Here is a 23,997-nt window from a genome sequence, read left to right on the forward strand (position 1 = left end):
TATTAATCGCCAACTGGCCTTGGGCAGGCCACTTAACATCTCCTGAGCCCTGGGTTCCTTGGCCTGACAACAGGAACAAATCATAATAGTGGGTAAAGCCTCCCTCCTCAAAGGGTGGCCACTCTGCATTCCAGGGAACTGGTTAGAAATACAGAATCTGCTTTTAAGAGATTAAGTGATTCTAAATGCATTTACGTTTGAGAAGCCCAAATATGAAGCATTTAGCACAAGCCCACACTCAGACCTCAATTACAAATGTAAGTGCATTTTACACTAGAAAGGGCCTGAGACACAAGCCAAGGTTCTCAGGAGGAAACAGACCCAGAAGGCCGATTAACCCACCAGGATCAAACGGCTGTCACAGTGGCACCAGCATCTGAACCCAGGACCTAGGGCTCTTCTGTACCACAAACCCACAAGGCATGATGCTAACTTAAGTATTCTCAGAGGCAAAACCCTCATGCTATTTTTTAATAGTACCGTGGATGGGGCGCGGTGGCTCACGCCTATAATCCCAGTACTTTGAGAGGCCGAGGTAGGTGGATCACCTGAGGTCAGGAGTTCAAGACCAGCCTGGCCAACATGGTGAAACCTCATCTCCACTAAAAAATACCAAAATCAGCCTGGTCCCAGTCACTCGGGAGGCTGAGACATCAGAATTGCTTGAACCCAGGAGGCAGAGGTTGCAGTGAGCCGTGATGGCACCACTGCTCTCCAGCCTAGGCAACAAAATAAGACTCCATCTCAAAAAAAAAAAAAAAAAAAGAAAACGAAAGAAAGAAAAATAGTACGCTGGTCACCATGCACCCCTCGCATCAGCACAGTGGTTCACCTGGGCTCAACTTCATGTCCTCCTGGGGAGCTGTCCTCTAGCCAGAATCTCCAGGAAGTAGAGTAACCCAGGGCTGGGGCCAACTGCTGGCTGCAAGGAAGTTTTTGAAGTGAAAAGAAGCCTTAATGCACACCTTATAAATTCACACTCCGTTTCACCTATTAACACCTTCCAGATGCACCGTTCACTGCCGGAGCAGAGAAACACGATAGGGCATGAAGCTAAGAGGCATCTTTTTGGCTTCCCACCTCTGACACTGCAACCTGAGAGCAAACCCAGCCTGTTGGCTTCCCAGTGCTACAGTCCCGTCCGTGAGGCTGGGAGGAACTCAGGCCCACCGTCCTGGGTTCCCTGGACACCCCAACAGAATAGAGATGGTGAAATAGCAAAGCTAGGGGATGCAAACAAAGAGGCTAAATTTGGGCGCATAACAAAGGGGGTGTCGAATTATACCAGTATGACTGGCCGGTTGTATAACAGACAAATATTTACAGCCAACAGCTCAAAAATTATCTATGGGCCTATTGTGTGCAAGGCATAGTGACATGGTAGAGTGGCAGAGCTTGGACATCAATGATCCAGGTTCCTATCCTGGCCCAACTAAGTCAGATTATCGTATGTGCCTCTCAGTAGCTGGGCCAGTCTGAGAAATTACTCAACCTCTCTGAGCCTACGGTCTCCTCACCTGTGAAAGAATCTATACTCAGGGCGGTTGTGAGGGCTAAATACAATAGATGTCAAGAGTCTGGTCCAGTGAACAGAGGTGGTGTAATCATTGCATCCACAGGCATTTACTGTGCACCTTGTGCCAAGGCTTGCGCACAGAATTTTCCTCCCTGTGTGTTGTAAAGTTTGGAAGTCCAAGCAATTATTTGTGATTGGTTTTACAAGGTTCCAATGAAAGTAACCAAGAAGAAAGGGTTTCAAGATTGCAGATTGGGAGACATTTTATTTATTTATTTTTTTTTTTTGAGACGGAGTTTCACTCTTGTTGCCCAGGCTGGAGTGCAATGGCACAATCTTGGCTCACTGCAACCTCCGCCTCCTGGGTTCAAGCAATTCTCCTGCCTCAGCCTCCCAAGTAGCTGGGATTACAGGCGAGCAACAACACACCCAGCTACTTTTTTGTATTTTTAGTAGAGATGGGGTTCCACCATGTTGGCCAGGCTGGTCTTGAACTCCTGACCTCAGGTGATCTGCTCGCCTCAGCCTCCCAAAGTGCTGGGATTACAGCCGTGAGCCACCACACCCGGCCCGACATTCTAATTTTTATATACCCAAAACAAACCCAATATATAAAACCTCAAATTCATTTTTTTTAAAGGGCAGATTTCAGATACACTGTGGAAACACTTGTCAAACTTTAATTTGTATACACATCACCTGAGGATCTTGTTAAACTGCAGTTCTGGACTCACGTAGTCTGGAGTAGGGAAGAGTTTGCATTTCTAACTGCTCCCAGTGAAGCTGAAGGTGCACAGCCCACACTCTGGAGCAGCAAGGTGCTATGGAATTCCTCTAATGGCAAGAAATGAATCCAAGGAAAATACAATTTGATGTGAAAACATCCCAGGAGACCATCCGTGAGGTAACATCTACACGGAAACACACAGGCTAGCAGGGAGGCACACCAGGAAAGGTTTCCACAAACAGAAACCAGAAAAGCTGGCCTCCGGCCTTATTCAAGTGAGTCTGTGCTGTCAGCACGCTTCAACTAGGCAGGTGCAAGTACTCTAGTGATAGACAAGCGGCGTGGTGTTGGCAACAAAGCATCCTGGGATATTTCAAGTCTGTAGCTTCTCCACAGCTAAGCTAGCCTTTCCGCCTTTCTTAAATCAGTTTAACCTATTTTTCCCCTTTGTACATAAATTTTAAGCTGTTTCTATTCACAGCTGTAATTTTATAAAAGCCTATCAGGTTGCCAGATATGGATTATTCAGAAATAGGATGAAAGTGACTGTCAGGTAAAGAAGCATCTTCCAGTGATTAACTCATCTTAATGTGTGTGTCGAGGTGGAAAGGATCAATAAAACGCCTAAAAGGTTCGTATTTATAGGATTGGAGGTGGAGTTCTGGATATTCTTTGGTTCAGAAATGCTAACACACAAGATCTTCCATATCCCCTGAAATGAGTTTCTTGGAGAAAGCGTGCGAGGTAATCTGATCTCCAGCTGCCTTTAGCATGGAGGACACATCTGTCCATCAGGAGACACAGCCAGCTTTGCACACTGGCTTAGAATAACACGTATGTTTATTACAATTCCTGTCATAACCCACTTGACTGCTGGGCTTAGGCTGCAAGTCTGGAGTCATCATGAGCCAGTGTGCGATGTCAAGCTGTAATACTGAGCTGCCCAGAAACCGCTGAGTTTGCAGGACTCACCCAGAAACAAGGTATACCACCTCCCTGCCCTCACCTGCTGCGGGGGAGATGCATGCTCTGACAAGAAACACCGGAGTAGGGCTGTCACCTGTGCCCAGTGTCGCTAATTCATCCATGCACTTATGAGGCTGCTTCCCCGGCTCCACACCCCTGCTTGCGGGCCATGCGCAAACAGCGAGGCTACATAACTAGCACCCTCATGATTTCACCCACTTCGGAAGAAGGAGACTAGGGGCAAACTTGTGGATGAGGCAGGCCCGTTTTTCCCCATTTGTCCACTGCGGGAGGAAGTTAAGTTTTCCCATAGGCACCTTCTTACTTGGGCCAGATGAAGCTTTCAGATAAGCATGATAGGAGAAATTCTAGCAGAGATAGTCATTTCTTCCCAGAAGGGATAACTGAGGCCCCAAGAAGTTAAAACAACTTTGTCAAGGTAGAGTTTATGCCATTGCTAACTTCACAAGAGGCCTTATTAACCAACAAGGGAAGGCATTCCCTAGGAACGGATCTGCATTTCCCCACCTGCTCCCGCCTACTACTTTTGCAAGCTTCAGTTCACACAGTCCCAACCTCCGACTGCCCCTCAGAATAATACATGGTGACAAACTCTATTTCCTGAACAATAAGCAAACGTCCAGCATTTCATGTTTTTGCTAAGATGCCTAATGCCGCCAGATAACTTCAGCTAACAAGTGAAACAAGCGTTTAACGAATTCAAGCAAATTCGTCTTGGAATAGGAAAAAAACCTCTCAAGCCGTATTTCCTCTTTGTTCCCCACCCCCCTAGGCCTAGTTGGAGGCAATGTAAGAAGGACTTTCCATTGCTCAAGAAAGCAAATGGAAAAAGCCAAGTTTCCCCGGGCCGCAAGAAGACTTGGAGCGCAGGCAAGAACTTCTCCGGAGGGTCACGCGTGTCTGCTACAAGTTCAGGCTCACACGCGCCGCTCAGCTGCCGGCCTGCACTGCTCCACTCTGCGCCCGGCCGAGTCTCGCCCCACGCGGGGAGAGTGCGCCTCCGGGTCTGGACCGGGTTTCAGGAAGTTTGTGATCTCGTGTGGGGAGGCTCGGACGCCGCTTTTTACTGGCTTCCTGCAACTCCCAACTCCCGACCCACTGCACAAGCATGGTGCTCCTCTGCGAGTGCTAGGCTCGTGCAAACACGTGTAACCACGCACTCCCTGGGGACGCCCCCTTTTTTGGGTGCCCTCGTGGTTTGGGATTCGGGCCCAGAGCACAGGATCCGGCAGGGCGCGGGAAAATGGGGGCAACCCATGTCCCGTAGCCCAGAGACCGCGGGGAGGCTGGGAGCGCCGGGCGCCAGGAGGGACGCAGGATTGGGTGCGCGTCGCATCCTGGATACTCACCGGGACCTCTGCAGCTGCTCGAAGGCGCTGGTGCTGCCGCCCTGGCCTGGCTGCTCCAGGGAGCAGTAGTTCTGCGAAGTCTGCCTGGAGAAGACGATGGGCAGGATTCCCTGAGTGAACGAGTTGAGGCGTCCCCGACTGCCGCTCCCACTCCCGGGGGTCCCGGAGCCCAAAAAGGCGGCAGTCGGCACCTGCACGCTGGTAAAGGCATCGTCCTCCTCCAACTCCTCCTGCCCGGCGGCCCCGGACCCGTCGAGCAGCTGCAGTTGGGCACAGGCGGCGAGAGGCGCCGGCCGGGAGGGCTGCCACTGCTCCCCCGACGCCCGGCCGGCTCCCAGGGGGCTCGCGAACCCCCGCGCCACCCCGGGGCCGGACACGGTCGCATGGCCGCCAGGGATCAAGGGCGGTAGCGACGAGGGCTGTGGGAGGCAGGGGCCGGACCCAGCGGCCAACCCCGCAGCCAGCGTGCCCGGTGCGGCGAGCGCGATGCAACCACCCCGCTCGGCAGCGGCGAGCAGGCTGAACCGAGTCCTCGCGCCGCAGGCGCCGCCGGCGCCCGGCTTGGCCGCGCCGCCCTCCTCGCCACCGCCCCACTCCGCGTCCTGCGGCGGCAGCCGGCCGTCCAGCGAGATGTTGGTGAGGAAGGAAAGGGCAGCCTGGCGGCGCCGCGGGTCCATACGCGGCTTCCGGGGGGGTTCGGGCGGCGGCTGGGCCGGCGCGGCGGCCGCGGGCTGGGGCTGGGGCTGCGGCGGCGGCTGCTGCAATCCGCTGGCGCCCGCGGCGTCGGTGCCGGCGCTGCCGCTGCTGCAGGCGGCCGTGGTGGCGGCCGCCGCCGCCATTGTGTCCGTCTGCGGCGGGATTTCCGCGATGCCCGGAGAAGCGAGCGGCGCCCGAGCGCTAAGCGGCGGGCGCGAGCGGCGGCGACCCAGGCTGGGCAGGGCGCGGGGATCGGGCGGCGTGCGCGGCGGTCCAGCCCCCCCGCGGGCGGGCCATGCTCGCCCCTCGGTGCTCGGGATGGGGGCGCCGCCGCCCCAGCCCACGCGCGCGCCTCGCTGGCTAGCTCGGCTAGTTCGGCTCGCTGGCTGGCCGCCCGCCGGTCGCCTAAGCCGCTGGCTCGCGGGCTGCGGGGCCGGGTGTCCGTATTTATAGGTGCGCGCGCCCCGCGCTCGCGCTCCAAAGCGCTCTTTGCAATAACACGGAATCACGTGTGGGGAATGCGACCTGGGAGGAAAACAAAGCCGCAGACGGCGGCCGCAGAGGCAGGCGGCGGGAGGCGAGGGGCCGCGGGAGGAGGAAGAGGAGGACGCGAGAGCCGAGCGGGTCGCGGGGCGGGGGATCGGCCGGGCTGTCCGGGTTGTCGGAGCTGCCGGCTGGGAGAGTTGGCGACTCCCGAGGCGCGCAGAAGCCAGGTGCGGGAGGCGAGCACGTTTCCCCCGCGCGCTCGCACTGGGAATTGGGGGAGCGAGCAGAACCCAGTGGGTTAGGTCCTGGGGCTGTGCCCCTGGGAGAGTTGTGGGTCTACAGGACAGTTATGTGGAGCGTTGTAGAGTTTTGGACTGCGAGTGAGTTACTTGGACCCCGCAAGGCCGTTGGTCCCCGAGAAGTAAATAGATCCTTTTCATAATAACACGCGTAAGTCCACAGCCCCTATGGAGACTGTCCCACCGTAAAGCTATCGCTAGCAACCATTGCAGTTGGGTCTCATTCATGCCCAGGCCAAGGATGCAGCCCCCGGGATAAATGCACGCCTTGGGATGCATAAGAGCCCAGAAGCAGGAACATCTTCCATTTGGCCAACGAACTCACGCATCCCCAATCCATGGTATTGTCACTTTTCATCTCTATCTTAGCAAAGGCCAACGCAAATTTTTTACTTTGGCTCTGAAATATGCTCCATTTTCTGTGAAGACCGAGGTGGGCTAAAATGACCTTACACTCTTTTCCCCGGTCACCTTGCAAATTTTTGTAGATTATGATCTCTTCTCCCGCATAAACTGGGACCAGTGTGGACAGTTACCTTGTCGTCTATTTCATAAACACACGTTTGGCACCTACCATGTCTTCTATAAGTACGGGTTCGTGACGACCCTCCCAGAGCAGTAGCTCTGAATCTGGGAGGAATCGCAGTCCCCACCCACAACGAATGCTTGTTTTGGTTGGGGGTGGGAGCGGGGGTGGGGACAGGGTGGAGGGGTTCACCTGGAGGGATCTGAAAACGTGTGCGGGTTTCCCCAGGCGGTATGGGCAACTTACCAAATGCAGTAAGGAACAATTGCCACACTGAATTAAGCTCTGTGACACCTAAGAAACCTGCTACACTTTTGAGGGAGAAGCAGTGTGTTTAAGATCAACGGATTAATTTAATTAAAGGTTTAAATTTAGCCCTGGAGCTAATGGGTAACTCTACATTGAAATTCCACTCCATTTCAAGTTCAGGAAAGTAAATTGAGTAATGGAGAGCAAATACACCGTCCAGAGAGGTGCCGCCAACCCGGAGTGCCAGACAGAGGGTTTCAGGTTACATTTGCTCAGGACAGAGATGGCACGTGGCCCTTTACATGAACAATTGTTGTTGTATTTTATTTTGTGCTGTTTTTAGGCCTTTTGAAAACATGGAGCCTGGTGTCTGTTTACAGCAGCCTCACGTCAGTGGAGTCAAAGCTCAATGGCCAGCTCTATGAAATTTCACCAGGATTTTAATTATTTTGGCCAACTACCTTGAAACTTCCAAGCCCTTTTATGACAATTGACTTAATTTACATGACCACTGGCCTGGTTGGGAGGCAGTGTTAAGTGAAAGACTCCAACAGTGCTCCTGTAAAATATATTTTCCATCATTCAAAAATGATAAATGCTAATTTCAGAACATAAGATAAGCAAAGAGGAGCAAAAAAAAAGGGGGGGTATCACTAACAATCTCTTCTGTGGAAATAATGTAAAACTTAAATTTTGATTTCTGTTTTGTATTTTCATATATTTTATAGAGAGATATGTATATATATTCTTTTAGCCTGTCACCCAGGCTGGAGTGCAGTGGTGTGATCATAGCTCACTGCAGACTCAACTCCTGAGCTCAAGCGATTCCCTCTGCCTCAGCCTTCTGAATAGCTGGGACTACCGGCACCCACCACCACACCTGGCTAATTTTTTTAAAAAATTTTGGCCTGGTACGGTGGCTAAAGCCTGTAATCCCAGCACTTTAGGAGGCTGAGGCAGGCAGATCACGAGGTCAGGAGTTCGAGACCAGCCTGGCCAACATGGTGAAAACCTGTCTCTACTAAAAATACAAAAATTAGCTGGGCATGGTGGTACATGCCTGTAATCCCAGCTACTGGGGAGGCTGAGGCAGGAGGGCAGGAGAATGGCTTGAACCCAGGAGGCGGAGGTTGCAGTGAGCCGAGATCATGCCACTGCACTCCAGCCTGGGTGACAGAGCAAGACTCCATCTCAAAAAAAAAAAAAAAAAAGAAAAAGAAAAAATTTTTTTGTAAAGATGAAGTCTCACTATGTTGCCCAGGCTGATCTGGAACTTCCAGCCTTAAGCAGTCCTCCCATGGTGGCCTCCCAAAGCACTGGGATTACAGGCATAAGCTGCCATGCCTGGCCTTGGGTGTATTTTTAAATAAAAATGAAATTGGGCTGTTTTGTTTTGTTTTTTTGAAAAGGAATCTGGCTGTCTCGCCCAGGCTGCAAGCTCCACCTTCCGGGTTCACGCCATTCTCCTGCCTCAGCCTCCAGAGTAGCTGGGACTACAGGCGCCTGCCACCACGCACCGCTAATTTTTTTGTATTTTTAGTAGAGACGGGGTTTCACCGTGTTAGCCAGGATGGTCTCAATCTCCTGACCTCGTGATCCGCCTGTCTCGGCCTCCCAAAGTGCTGGGATTACAGGCGTGAGCCACCGCGCCCAGCCGGGCTGTTTTGTCTTTTGTGATTTTTGCCTGCTGTGTTGTGATTATCTTTCCATGTAGAATATTTTTCTACATGGAAGAATTTTTATTTTAATGACTACATAGTGTTCAATTTGATGGAGAGACTGTACGCTTTTAAACCTGTGCATTTAATAAATTTGTGGTTTCCACTTTTGCTCTTATAAAGTGATGATGACTTCATTTGTTTTTCTAAATCTTGCTACCACCCAATATTATTTTCTCAGGTTAAATAGATGCTGAGGCAAATGGCATTTCATATTTTTAAGGTTTTCATCCATAAAGGTTGTTCAGTCTGCTTTCTTACAATTTTGCTGGGTATTGAAATGTTTCTGTCATCCCCCAAAATATTTACAACCATGATACATCGATTAAAAAATACCAGAAAGTTTCCATCAATATGCATTTTTTATAACCTTCATTTTCTATAACCTTCTGTCTACTTTAAGTGTGAAGTATGAAACTAATTTCAAATATTTATTAAAGCATCAAACAAGAATCAATGTCTAATCTCCAAACTGCCTCTGTGACCCCCTTTTGAGGGTCTTGAGATATGGTTTATTGTTCACCTACTGTATGCCAGCCACAGAGTATTTCTAATCTTTATAACCACCCTGTGGTGGTGGTGGTGAGAGCATTATCATCGATATCTTACAGACGAGGCTCAGAAAAATTAAGTAATTTGCCCCAAGTCATCTAGCTCTTAGCTGGGGTAGGCCAGTATACAAACCGCTCTGCCTCCAAGACCCGTGCATGTTCTTGCGCCCTCTGCTGGTGAAGATGTTTCATGGTAGAGAGCAGTGTCCAGATTTACTCTTACATCCATACTTGAGGTCAACTATTATGGAATAATGCAAGCTTTGGAGTAAGAGGATCTGGGTTTCAAGAGCAAGCCACTTACCCTCTCTGAGTCAGTCTTCTCTGTGGGTTATTGTTAGGTACAAATGAGACTGCCTGAGGAACATTTTACAAACTTTAAAGTATTTTTTAAAATGTCCGCTGTTATTTATACCATCCTCATCTACTTAGTCCCTGAATTATTCCAAATTCATTTATTTTTCAACTACTTAGTCATTGATCAAGTTTTACCAAGCAACTTCTACATCCGCAGTACCATCTGTGACAAAGGGATACAAAGAAAGGTGGCCCTTAGCCCTTGTGACCTTGATAGTTACAACCATGGAAAACACATTTAAATGAAAATGGAAAGCCAACCCTGATTAAATTTCAAATGCGCAATTGGACTATAAGCATCATCAGAATATGGAAAAGAAGTTTTTTTGTTTTTTGTTTTGAGACGGAGTCTCACTCTGTCGCCCAGGCTGGAGTGCAGTGGCGCGATCTCGGCTCACTGCAAGCTCCGCCTCCCGGGTTCACGCCATTCTCCTGCCTCAGCCTCCGGAGTAGCTGAGACTACAGGCACCCGCCACTATGCCCGGCTAATTTTTTGTATTTTTAGTAGAGACGGGGTTTCACCATGTTAGCCACGATGGTCTTGATCTCCTGACGTCGTGATCTGCCTGCCTCGGCCTCCCAGAGTGCTGGGATTACAGGCGTGAGCCACTGCTCCCGGCCGGAAAAGAAGTTTTTTATCTGCAGTGTGGGGGAAGGCCTTAGGCAAAGAGCCAGGATTTGAGCTGACCTAGGAGATTCAGGAGGCCAGGAGGAGGATCCTTGCAGAAGAGGAAGTTTGGCATACAAATTCCTCATGCATCGCAGGCCTGGAGGACTAGAACTTGAAATGTGATTCTACTGGTCAACCACGTTCCCCCTTCTCCCCCTTCCCTTTTATATTGCCCCTTTCGAGTGCCCATTCTGAAACTTTTTAGCACGCATGAATTCAAAATGCATGTACTGTTTTGATGGAGACATATTGGAAGTTAGTTTTTAAAAAGAAAGGAAAAAACAACCTACAAGTAATCACTGGCCCTTAAAAATCAGTAGACTGAGAAGTCTGAAAATTAGCTTAGGCTCCTAGAAACATGCGACCTTGCAAGGTCTCCAGTTTGGGGATATTATAAGTTTTGTTCCTTGGTGGCCTCACCTGCCTTATCTATGGATGAAGGTAGGTTTTGCAATATTTTACCTTGCAGGGTTGTGAGGGTTACCAACAATATAAATTATGTAACTAGCAGGGTACCTGTAGTTCAGTGGGTAGCTATTATTAGAAAAATGCAAAATACAGAAGGTGCACATTAAAAAGGCCAGAATATTTTAGGTTCTAGGTTTTTATAGTTTTCACTGATCCTGAGACCAATGAAATATTAGCATGCCCTTCCAGGCTGGACCATGAGAAGCTTCAGCTGTTAGCTCCTGCTTAAATCAGATTATTTTACGGTATTTTCCATCACAGTACAGGCTGGCGCAGGCTACTGGAACACGCACTGGACTGTCGATCTAACATAGGCATAGTCTCCCTGAGAAACTTGCTGCTTTCCTTAATCCAATGAAAGAAAGTTAAATCCCGGCCGGGTGCAGTGGCTCACGCCTGTAATCCCAGCACTTTGGGAGGCCGAGGTGGGCGGATCACGAGGTTGGGAGTTCGAGACCAGCATGACCAACCTGGTGAAACCCCGTCTCTACTAAAAATACAAAAATTAGCCGGGCGTGGTGGTGCGTGCCTGTAATCCCAGCTGCTCAGGAGGCTGAGGCAGGAGAAGCGCTTAAACCCGGCAGTCGGAGGTTGGAGTGGGCTGAGATCACGCCACTGCACTCCAGCCTGGGTGACAGAGTAAGACTCCATCTCAAAAAAAAAAAAGGGCCGGGCGCGGTGGCTCACGCTTGTAATCCCAGCACTTTGGGAGGCCGAGGCGGGCGGATCACGAGGTCGGGAGATCGAGACCACGGTGAAACCCCGTCTCTACTAAAAATACAAAAAAAAATTAGCCGGGCGTGGTGGCGGGCGCCTGTAGTCCCAGCTACTCGGAGAGGCTGAGGCAGGAGAATGGCGTGAACCCGGGAGGCGGAGCTTGCAGTGAGCCGAGATTGCGCCACTGCACTCCAGCCTGGGCGACAGAGCGAGACTCCGTCTCAAAAAAAAAAAAAAAAAAAAGAAAGGGCTATATGCACAGAGTTCAACTGGTCCCTAGCCTACCCCCTAGAATAGAGGCTTTTTCAACTTTTGTCCCCAGGGCCAGCCATCCAGGACACCCTCTTCTCCCCACACAAGAGAAAATGCCAAGGGGACATGCTGTCCCTGCTACTTCCTGCCAAAGTTCTGTCCTTCAAGTCTCCTCTTGCTGCCCGAGAACCTGCCCTTCCCTCAATGATTGGCACCAGCAGCCCCTGATACTGTCCTATCATAGGACCAGACAGGATTCTTTTTGTCTCTGGACCTCTGACACTATGTGGAAGAAAGAGGAAGAGCGCTATTTTACTGCAGTTCTTCCAGCTTTTATAACTTGTGTGAGAAGCCGACAGAAATAGGCGATGGGACATGCCCTTGGGACTGTAGGGATGGTCATATAAACATGTGTCACTCATTTATCAAGGACAATAGTTCAAGCCAAGAATGAATGTTAAGTACCTCGTCAATCTGGGAAGAAGTGTCGATGTTCCAGATAACCCTTCCTCATCTGCACCGTCTTTTTAGAGTATAGATCCAAAGACAATAGTGCAAATGCATTTATTCTTCAAGTCTCCTCTGAGTCATCAAAAGTCTCCCTTCCATGCAGCTCAGCCAATCATGGAGGAGAAGGGAGACGCATCGGGAATGGAATGGTCCATTCAATAAGCTCTCCAAAAGAGCATCCTGTGCAGCACAAGGGTGTGGCTTGGGTTTGTCAATTCAACTTATCACCAGCTCTGGGACCTCTGGGTTTCAGCTTCTACATCTGCAGACTAGAGCAAATCCTATCTACCTCACATAGTTATGATACAGATTAGAAACAAGGCCTGCATAAAACTCCTAGCAAGTGTTGAGTACACAGTGGGTACTCGTGAGTGGTGGCTATTACCATGATTCAGAGGCCTGCTATCGACACTGAACCCCAGAGGACCAAGCTGCTCAGCAAGTGAGTAGTAGACGTCCTGTGACATTTTTAATTTTTATTCTTAGTTTTGAGACGGGGTGTCACTCTGTCACCCAGGCTGGAGTGCAATGACAGGCTAATGGCTCACTGCAGCCTTGAACTGAGCTCAAGCGATCCTCCCACCTCGGCCCCCCAAGTAGCTGGGGATACAGATGTGCACCACCATGCCTGGCTAATTTTTGTATTTTTTGTAGGGACAGGGGTCTCGCTCTGTTGCCCAGGCTGGTCTCGAATTCCTGGCCTCAAGCCATCCTCCTACCTTGATCTTCCAAAGTGCAGGGGTTACAGGTTTGAGCCACTGTCCCTGGCCAAGATATCCTGTTAAATTTGAAAAACTTTTTTTTTCTACTCACACAGAATGCTTCTGACACCAAATATGTGTGGGGATTTTCCTACACCAGTCAATGCTTGGACTCTCAGACACCAGCTGGGTGTCCTACAAGTCAGCTCAATTCTGACACCATCTCCCTGGAGTGAGGGTCAAATCTCACAAGCGAAGGGCCTTGTCCCACAAGACTGCCCCCTACTTCAGATGCCAATTGCAGGTAGTGGGTGCCCAAGTTACACACACTTCTGTCCAACTTGGCTACAAATCGGGGCCCACGAGCTCCTCCCAAGATTCGATCATTTGCTATAATGGCTCACAGAACTCAAGGAAACACTTCTGTTGACAGGTTTATTAGAAAGGAGATGACAAAGGACACAGAGAACAGCCAGGCGAAGAGGCACAGAGGGCAAGCTCTGGAAGGGTCCCAAGCTCAACAGTGCCTGTCCTCGAGGAGTTGGGGGTGCCACCATCCCAGCATGTGCACGTGTTCACCCACAGGGAAGCCCTCTGCCCTCCGAATGCTGGGGTTTTTTTGTTTTTGTTTTGTTTTGTTTTTGAGATGGAGTCTCGCTCTGTCACCCAGGCTGGGGTACAATGGCGTGATCTCGGCTCTCTGTGACCTCTGTCTCCCTGCAACCTCCATCTCCCAGGTTCAAGTGATTCTCCTGCCTCAGCCTCCCAAGTAGCTGGGACTACAGGCATGCGCCACCATGCCTGGCTAATTTTTATATTTTTAATAGAGATGGGGTTTCACCATGTTGCCCAGGCTGGTCTGGAACTCCTGACCTCAAGTGATCTGCCCTCCTCAGCCTCCCAAAGTGCTGGGATTACAGGCGTGAGCCACCGCGCCCTTCCTGAATGCTGTCTTTTAGGGAATTTTATGGAGACTTCTTCATGTAGCCGTGATTGATTATTAACTCAATCTCCTTCCCGGAGGATGGGAGCCAGGGAGAAAGTTCCAAGCTTCTAGTCATGGCTTGGTCTTTCTGGTGACCATCCCCATCCTGAAGCTACTCAGGAGCCCATCAGGAGTTGTCTTGTTAGAAAAAAAGACACTCCTATAACCCAGGAAATTACAGGGAATTTAGGAGCTCTGTGTCAGGAACCGGCATTAAAGACCAAATATTAGAACAAAGGATGTTCCTAGCACCCATACCAGCCAGGAAATTACGAGTGTTTTAGGAGCTCTGTGCCAGGAACTGGGGGCAGACACCAAATATATATTTCTTATGTCACGCTGCTGAAGGCATTAACTACCGTGGAAGAAACCTGGCATCAAAACTGTGTTAGGAAAATACATTTCAGATGCTTCCATGAGCTGTCCTCAATCTTCCAAAAAGGGATCGTTCATGCCCAGAACACCACTTCTGATCCAACTGCAGAATTTATATGATATTGGCATTTCAAAGGAAATGAATAAATCTTCTTTGTTATATTACCTTTATTCTTAAATCATAGCAAACTCGTGATTTTATTTTCTTTGGAATTATCCTGGTTTTATATTCTTTGAAATTGCACTGAGATGCATGAATAACCAGCTCAGGGACAATGAAGAAACCACCCCTAGTGTAATTACAGCTCATAAACACGCAACTTACAGATGGCCTGTGTGCATGAACCTCCGGATGCTGGCTCCTCTAGACTCTGCACAGACAGGCAGGGCAGGAGGCAGTCCCGCCTATAGGGCTCTCTGTCTCCAAGTATAACAGCACTGTTTTATAGTGATTGCATTTGTTTAGATATTCTCACATCAGAGTGGGATGGATGTGGCCAGGTTCTGGGGGAAACATCACCACTTTGCCTGCCACTGAGCAGTTCAGCTGGACTAGTTAGTGGGCCATGGTGACCTTCGCTGCCCACGTAGATGAGCAAACTACAGGAAGAGACAGCTCACAGAAGGTGAGAGCAAATGCCTAGCAATCACTAGGAGAAGTGAGAGTCATGGGCATTCTTATACTGTTGGTGTAGCGTAAATTGGAACAACCACTCCAGGAAGTCATTTGGCAATACGAGTCAGGAGCCTTGAGAAGTTCATGATTGACAGCATGAGCTTTGGAGGCACACTGAACCATGTTACATTTTGGTCCCACTCTCATGGCTTTGGGCACTTTGAGCATGTTCCTCTACTTATTTGTGCTTCATTTTTGTCATCTGTGCAACGGGAATGATAATACCTCCCTGATAGCAGTGTTATGAAAATTTAGTGCAGTAACATAAAAAAAAAAAAAAATGCTTGGAGGCCGGGCACAGTGCCTCACATTTGTAATCTCGGAACTTTGGGAGGCTGAGGTGGGAGGATTGCTTGGGGCCAGGAGTTCGAGATGGCAGTGAGCTATGGTCGTACCACTGCACTCTAGCCTGGGCAACAGAGCAAGACCCTGTCTCCAAAAAAAAAAAAAAAAAAAAAGTGCTTGGAACATGGTGAGTACTCAAGAAATGTGATTACTATAAAAATTCTAAGGAGCTATTGAGAAACAAGGTCAAAGATGTATGCACAAACATTCATTGCAGCATTGTTTAAAATAAAGAAAACTTGAAAAAAGAGACCCTAAATGTGGAACAATGAAAAGATGAGTAAATTATGGTTTACTCAAACAATGGGATATTGTGTTTCCTTAAAAATAATCATTTTTGGCCAGGCATGGTGGCTCATGCTTGTAGTCTCAGCACTTTGGGAGGCCGAGGCAGGTGGATCACTTGTTTGAGACCAGCCTGGCCGACAGGGTGAAACCCCGTCTCTCCTAAAAGAACAAAAATTAGCCGGGCGTGGTGGCACATGCCTGTTATCCCAGCTACTGGGGAGGCTGAAGCAGGAGAATTACTTGAACCCGGGAGGCAGAGGTTGCAGTGAGCCAAGATTGCACCATTGCACTCCAGCCTGGGCAAAGAAATAAGACTCCATCTCAAAAAAAAAAAAAAAAAAAAATCGTTTTTACCAAGCTTTCTTAACGATGTGAAAAATGTTTTTGAAACACTGCTAACCAAATAGAATAGAAACTAGGTTGATCACAGTATCTCAACTTTGTAAAAAAAAAATAAAAAAGAAGAAGAATGAAATTGTTCTAAATACTCATATGTATTGAAAGGCTATATATAACCAAAAGGTTAAAACACTGGCTAGGCCGGGTGCGGTGGCTCATGCGTGTAATTCCAACACTTTGGGAAGCCGAGGTGGGCGGATCACGAGGTCAGGAGATCAAGACCATCCTGGCTAACACCGTGAAACCCCGTCTCTACTAAAATACAAAAAATTAGCCAGGCGTGGTGGCGGGCACCGTAGTCCCAGCTACTCGGGAGGCTGAGGCAGGAGAATGGCGTGAACCCGGGAGGCGGAGCTGGCAGTGAGCTGAGATTGTGCCACTGCACTCCAGCCTGGGCGACAGAGTGAGACTCCATCTCAAAAAACAAAAAAAAAAAACAAAAAAAAACCAAACAACAAAAAAAACACTGGCTACTAGGGTTATGGTGATTTTTATTTGCTTCTTTTTGTTTATCTAAATAGAAATACGTGCATGGTCATGACAGGAACTGCTTCCCAGTTAACATTTTTTGAAATTTTATTTTAAATGTATGGAAATAAATCTTGGAAGAAAATATGCCCAGATGTTATGTGGTAGAATTATTGGGGACTTTTTTTCCATTTATCTAGGAATATTGGGAGATAACTAGCTTTCTCTGCCACAGACGGTAGGACGTGGCTGGGAAGAGAGGAGAAGGAAAATGCCCTTGGCAGGGGGCCTAAGGATGAATGCTGGTGCAAAGATAGGGATGAGAAAGGAAAAGGGGCTGGGCACAGTGGCTCACACCTGTAATCCTAGCACTTTGGGAGGGTGAGGTGGGAGGATCACTTGAGGCCAGGAGTTCAAGACCCCTGTCTCTAAAAAAGAAAAATTGAAAAAATTAGCTGGGTGTAATTGTGGCACTTGCCTATAGTCCCAGCTACACTGGAGGCTGATGCAGGAGAATCAATGAAGCCCAGGAGTTTGAGGCTGCAGTGACCCATGATTGTACCACTGCATTACAGTCTGGGCGACAGGGTGAGATCCTGTCTTTAAAAAAAAAAAAAAAAAAGAGGGCGGGGCGTGGTGGCTCGTGTCTGTAATCCCAGCACTTTGGGAGGCCAAGGTGGGCGGATCACGAGGTCAGGAGTTTGAGACCAGCTTGGCCAACATGGTGAAACCCTGTCTCTACTAAAAATACAAAAATTAGCTGGGCGTGGTGGCACACGCCTGTAATCCCAGCTACTCAGGAGGCTGAGGCAGGAAAATTGCTTGAACCCGGGAGGCAGAGGTTGCAGTGAGCCAGGAATGCGCCATTGCATTCCAGCCTGGGTGATAAAGTGAGACTACGTCTCAAAAAAAAAAAAAAAAAAAAAGGGAAAGGGCTTTTTGGAGGTAGCTGACAATAATGAATGGACCTGCCAGGACAATTAGATTAAAAGGATTGTAGTGGTGAATAACAGGAGATTAGCTGAAAAACTGTATCTCGGGCCAGATTACCAGGGCCTTGAATCTAAAATTTAAAAGTTGAACCTATAGGTACTAGAGAAGCATAGATGATTTTTAAACAAGAAGTTAACGCGTTTGTTGAAAGTCAAAATGAAAAGGCATTAGTTTGGCAAATGTGCATAAAGGATTGAGGAGAAAGTCTAAAGGAGTGGAAAAGGTTTTTCTGATTCATTCCTCTATTCATGTATTTATTCATCTGACATTCATTGAGTGCCTACTCTGTGCCATGCTCTCTGCTAGGCACTAAGGGCAAGGTAAGGTTCCAGGTTTCAAAGAGTTAACAGCCTGCTGAGAAAATAAGACAAAGTGAGCAAAGGGGACAAGGGTGGGTTACCATTTATGTGCAAGCCCTGAAATGGTCATTTCTTTTTTTTTCTTTTAGAGACGGGATCTTGTTCTGTTGCCCAGGTTGGAGTGCAGTGTTGTGATCATGGCTCAGTGCAGCCTCCAACTCCTGGGCTCAAGTGGTCCTTCTGCCTTAGCCTCCCAAATAGCTGAGACTACAGGTGTGTATCACCATGCCTGTCTAGTTTTATTTTTTTATTTTTTTGAGATGGAGTCTCACTGTCACCTAGGCTGGAGTGCAGTGGCGTTGTGCAATATTGGCTCACTACAACCTCTGCCTCCCAGGTTCAAGCAATTCTCTTGCCTCAGTCTCCTGAGTAGGTGGGATTACAGGCACCCACCACCATGCCCAGCTAACTTTTTTTTTTTTTTTTTTGAGACAGGGTCTCACTCTGTCACCCAGGCTGGAGTGCAGTGGTGCAATCTCGGCTCACAGCAACCTCTGCCTCCTGGGTTCAAGCGATTCTCCTGCCTCAGCCTCCTGAGTAGCTGGGATTACAGGTGCCCGCCACCACGCCCAGCTAATTTTTGTATTTTTAGTAGAGATGAGGTTTTACCATGTTAGCCAGGCTGGCCTTGAACTCCTGACCTCAAGTGATCTGCCTGCCTCTGCCTCCCAAAGTGCTGGGATTACAGGTGTGAGCCACTGTGCCCTATGCCTGGCTAGTTTTAAAATTTTTTGTAGAGACAAGGGTCTTGCCAATCTTGACCCAAGCTGGTGATCCAGGCTGGCCTTGACCTTCTGGCTTCAAGCTATCCTCCTACCTGGGCCTCCCAAAATGCTGGGATTACAGGCATGAGCCACCGTGCCCAGCAAGTGGTCATTTCTGTATACACAGTTTCATTGAACTCTCACCACAACCCTGCTGTTTATTCCATCTGACAGATGAAGAAACTGAACTCCGTGGAGTTAAGCCTCAGGTCACACGGCTGATCCCCGGATAGTTAACATCTGAGATGTTAATGACTATGGACAGTGACTCCTGGGGACAAAGAAGCCCCACAGAGAGGGCAATACTTGAATTTAGATTCTAGTTTACATTTGAGACTGCATTTCAGGCCATGCAAAGGCATTAACTTAGGACTCTATTACAACAATTTGGGCCTGAGACAATAAAACTTGGACTTGGCAGTGAGAATGGAAAAGAAGGGTCAAGTACCAGAGACATTACGAGGAAAAACTGATTTCCAGATCTGCAGTCTAGGGGGGCAGGTGTAATTCCTGAAAGAACCAAAAGCACCCTAGGGAGGAAAGAACAGATTTGAGGGTAAAACGCTGGCTAAATTTGGGCCTGAGTTCCTGTTCTACAACCTTACACGTGGGCGTCCAGTGAAGAGGGTAAGAAGTCCTCATTTTGTAAAAATCACAATTTCACTTGTATTTATCAGACTGAAAGAGAAGCAGGCTTTGAGTTTGTACTGACACAGTCTTCCAGTTTGGTGACACAGCCTCCAACAGTGAGTGGCTGAGAATGCCAGCCCCTGGAGCCCCGGACCTTGTCCATAATCACACTCCATTTGCCCTCTGGGACACCATTCAGCTGCTGAACCAGCATCCTGGCCCACTTTTGTGATATACCTAAGAGAAGACTTTGGAGGCTGAATGTGGTGGCTCACACCTGTAATCCCAGCACTTTGGGAGGCTGAGGCAGGCAGATCACTTGAGGTCAGGAGTTCGAGACCAGCCTGGGCAACATGGTTAAACTCCGTCTCTACTAAAAATACAAAAATCAACCAGGAGTGGTGGTGGCATGCGCCTGTAGTCCCAGCTACTCGAGAGGCTGAGGCAGGAAAATCACTTGAACCTGGGAGGTGGAGGTTGCAGCGAGCCGAGATCGCATCACTGCACTCCAGCCTGGGTGTCAGGGTGAGACTTAGTCTCAAAAAATTTTAAAAAGAGAGAGAGAAGGCATCAGAGACAAATCATTCCAGGATGAGGGGCATCTCAGCTACTTTCTAGGACTCTGATTGCAGGTGACAGAAACCGAAGTGAAAGCTTCAGGAGAACTCAAGGATGTAGGAGGGTCTCAAGGAACATAGAGATGGGAGTACAGCCTGAGCCCCGGCACACCTGACAAACACGGACATGGACGCGTGGGAACTCTTTTTTTCATGTCCCCCGACTTTCTCCCTATGCCTAAATCAATCAGTCCCTCTGCAGATTAGGTTCCTCTGCTTCTCTGGCCCATAGGGCATGAAGTGTGGCCCCTGATGGATTCCCACCTTTGTAATTGACAGACATTGGACCCTCTTGGTTTCTTTTTCAGATTTACAAAGAAAGGCTGTGATTGGTAAAGTCTGTGTTGAGCAGGCCCTGGACCCGTAAGTGGGCGGGGTCTCAGCTAACAGGTATTCCCACTGGGAAGCAGATGGATGGTGTGTGGTGGGGAATTCTCAGAAGGGAGCTGTGGGGCAGATAAAACAACAGGGGTTGGCCAGGTGCAGTGGTTCACGCCTGTAATCCCAGCACTTTGGGAGGCCGAGGCGGGCGGATTGCCTGGGCTCAGGAGTTCGAGAGCAGTCTGGGCAACATGGTGAAACCTCATCTCTAGTAAAATACAAAAAAAAAAAAAATCCGGGCGTGGCGGCGTGTGCCTGTAGTCCCAGCTACTCTGGAGGCTGAGGCAGGAGAATTGCTTGAACCCGGGAGGCGGAGGTTGCAGTGAGCCGAAATTGTGCCTCTGCACTCCAGCCTGGCCACAGAGCGAGACTCCATCTCAAAAAACAAACAAACAAATAACCCTCAAAACATGTACTCATGGTTTGTTTTGTTCAGCCTGGCAATCCCAGCAGCCAGACAGTGCTTGGCATAGAGTCAGGGCTTAGTAAACTTTTGATGGAATGAATTAATGAGAATATTTTTTTAATCACTTCAGATAAAGAAGCAGCCTTTCTAAGTATAACATAGAACTCAGAAGCCAGAAAAACAAAAGTAAATTCAGCTACAAAAAGAAAAAATTACAAATAATTATATGGGGCAGAAAAACAAAATCAAAAGACAAACATTATTGGTGGGAAGTATTTGCAATTCATATCACAAAAATGCCTTTCCCTTAATATTTAAAGAAATCCTAAATATTGATAAGAAAAAGCCAATAATACAATAGAAAAACGGGTGAATGATATAAAGAATCAGTTCCCAGAATGTGAAATACAAAGGCCCCTTCAATATAAAAAGAGAGACTCCACCTCTTTCATAATACAGGAAGAGCAAATAAACTCTAATGAGATACAGCTTTCACCCATCAGATTGGCAAAGGTCAGAAAGATTGGGAAAAAACTATTGTTTACTGTGTATAGACTTAAGAGGCAAGGAAGGATGGGCATGGTAGTTCACGCCTGTAATCCCAGCACTTTGGGAGGCCGAGGCGGGTGGATTACCTGAGGTCAGGAGTTCGAGACCAGCCTGACCTACATGGTGAACCACCCCCCCCATGTCTACTAAAAGTACAAAAAAATTAGCCGGGTGTGATGGCGGGCACCTGTAATCCCAGCTACTTGGGAGGTTGAGGTAGGAGAATCCCTGGAACCTGGCAGGTGGAGGTTGCATTGAGCCGAGAGCATGCCATTGCACTCCAGCCTGGGCGACAGAGCGAGACTTCATCTCAAAACAAAACAAACAAACAAAAAAGAGGCAAGGAAAGACCAGCCGAGATGGTATAGTATGGAAGATCTCTTTGGATGGCAAACGGACGATATAGTATACCTTGTGACCCACTTCTAGGAATTTACCCTGCACATACACTAGCACATAAAAATGAAGAATATTCAGGATCATATTTGTTGTAGTGTCATTAGTAATAGGAAAATATTGGAAATGGCCATCATAGGGCTGGTTAACAAATTCTGATAGATTCATACAATGAAATATTGTGCAGTCTCACTATGTTGCCCGTGTTGGACTTGAACACCTGAGTTCACTGCAGCCTCAATTTCCTAAGCTCAAATGATTCTCCCACCTCGGCCTTCCAAGTAGCTGGGATTACAGGCACCTGCCACTGTGCCTGGCTGGAATAATCTATGAATGTGTTATGGAAAGATCTCCAAGATGTAGTGTCATCTGAAGAAAGCTATCTGTGGAGTAGTGCGTATTTTATGTTATCATTTGCATTTAAAAAAACGCACATACATAGGTATTTACTTAGACTATATATAGAATATCTCTTGGAGGGTACTCAAGAAAGTAGAAATAGCGGTTGCCTCCGGGGAGTGAAGCTGGGTGGCTGGAGAACAGAAATGTAAATTTTGTGTGTGTGTGTGTGTGTGTGTGTGTATGTGTGTGATGGAGTCTCACTCTTTCTCCCAGGCTGGAGTGCAATGGTGCAATCTCGACTCCCTGCAACCTCTGCCTCCCGGGTTCAAGCGATTCTCCTGCCTCAGCCTCCAGAATAGCTAGGATTACAGGCATGTGCCACCAAGCACAGTTAATTTTTGTATTTTTAGTAGAGACAGGGTTTCGCCATGTTGGCCATGCTGGTCTTGAACTCCTGACCTCAAGTGATCCTCCTGCCTCAGCCTCCCAAAATGCTGGGATTACAAGGGTGAGCCTCTGTGCCCAGCCAGCCGAAATGTAAATTTTCATTCTAAACTTTTTTTTTTTTTTTCTGAGATGGAGTCTCACTGTGTCGCCAGGCTGGAGTGCAATAGCCTGATCTTGGCTCACTGCAACATCCACCTCCCGGGTTCAAGAAATTCTCTTGCTTCAGCCTCCCAAGTAGCTGGGACTACAGGCACATGCCACCACGCCCAGCTAATTTTTGTATTTTTAGTAGAGATGGGATTTCACTATGTTGCCCAGGCTGGTCTTGAACTCCTGACCTCACGATCTGCCTACCTTGGCCTCCCAAAGTGCTGGGATTACAGGCGTGAGCCACCACACTCGGCCTATTCTAAACTCTTATACATTTTGAATTTTGTATCATGAGTTCGTGTTACCTTTTCAAATGAAAAATGAAATTAAGAAAAATGTGTGTTACTTTAGCATTCTGCTCCATAATATATCCACTATTGATGTGATGTAAAAATAATGTTTTAAGTTATTTACCATTTACACTAATTGATTTTCCCTCCCCAATCTTTGAGTGCAATTAACATTCTAGAAAGACACTCCCCATTTATCCTGGGACAGTCTCCCAGGCACACCAGCAAGTATCCTCTTGCTGAAGAGAACACAAGTGTTTGGCACATCAAGTAGCTGCTCCACAAATTCGAGTTCCTATCCTCCCTGGGAACAGAACCATTCCGGGACAGGACTTGGAGGGAACTCCTGCTCCACTGGCATGGGCAGGAGGCTGGATGAGTGCCTAATGTCCCAAGCAGGGCCTTGGGAGGCATTATCCCATGAAATCCAAGGCTGCACAGGCTCCCTGCTCTTCCTCGTTAACAGCAGTGGCTTGTCAGGATGTGGCCCTGCCACCTTCCTGGACCCACCTTCCTGGATCTGCCTCTTACACTGTAGCCCTATGGAATTATCTTAGCTCGGCATCTTGGCACATTTCTTTGGCTGATTCTCCTTCTCGATTCTTCAAAACCCAGTTTAAACCACCTCTTCCCAGTGGAGTCTTCCAAGAGTCCCAGGGCTCCTTCGTGGCTCTGTGGCTCCCACACTGCAGTCCGCCTCTCTCTGGCACTTGTTGCCTTGCATGGTGATCACTGTCTGTCTCTGACTCTCCTGAGAATTCCTTGAGGACAAGGACTCTGTCTTACTCATCTTTAAATTCTTAGCCTACCCTAGTGCCTGGCACATAGTAGGTACTCAGAAAGAAAAAAGTATTTCTGAAATGCATGAACATACCAAGAGCTACGAGGTCCCATTTAGGGGCTGACACATGCTACTGGGAAGTTCTGGGGAAGTCTCATACATAGGTACATTTATTCTGAGCCTTAATGAAAGAATCCCACAGGGCACAGTGGTTTACGCCTATAATCCCAGCACTTTGGGAGGCCGAGGTGGATGGATCACCTGAGGTCAGAAGTTCAAGACCAGCCAGGCCAACATGGTGAAACCCCATCTTTACTAAAAATACAAAAATTAGCTGGGTGTGGTGGCACGTGCCTGTAATCCCAGCTACTCAGGAGGCTGAAGCAGGGGAATCGCTTGAACCTGGGAGGCAGAGGTTACAGTGAGCCGAAATCGCGCCACTGCACTCCAGCCTGGGTGACAGAACAAGACTCTGTCTCAAAAAGAAAAAAAAAAGAAAGAAAGAAAGAGAGAGAGAGAGAAAGAGAAAGAAGAAAGAAAGAAAGAAAGAAAGAAAGAAAGAAAGAAAGAAAGAAAG

The 23,997-nt window shown here is 48.3% G+C and overlaps 1 protein-coding gene across 3 annotated transcripts in view; it reads right to left on the minus strand.

The window, feature by feature from the left end:
• Window positions 1-23,997, minus strand: part of CABLES1 (Cdk5 and Abl enzyme substrate 1) — a 155,160-nt gene that overhangs the window by 118,076 nt on the left and 13,087 nt on the right. Inside the window, exon 1 of one of the 3 annotated variants that reach the window (XM_032152652.2) lies at window positions 4,580-5,697. The exons of 1 other annotated variant lie outside the window; for it this stretch is intronic. In XM_032152652.2, the coding sequence (XP_032008543.1) occupies window positions 4,580-5,418 (839 nt within the window). In that variant the 5' untranslated portion in view covers window positions 5,419-5,697. Of the gene's footprint in view, window positions 1-4,579; window positions 5,698-23,997 lie in introns of those variants that run through there. One more of the 3 variants, XM_032152653.2, reaches the window with a different exon arrangement.

Source organism: Hylobates moloch, unplaced genomic scaffold, assembly GCF_009828535.3.
Source record: "Hylobates moloch isolate HMO894 unplaced genomic scaffold, HMol_V3 SCAFFOLD_5, whole genome shotgun sequence".
Taxonomy (NCBI): Eukaryota; Metazoa; Chordata; class Mammalia; order Primates; family Hylobatidae; genus Hylobates; species Hylobates moloch.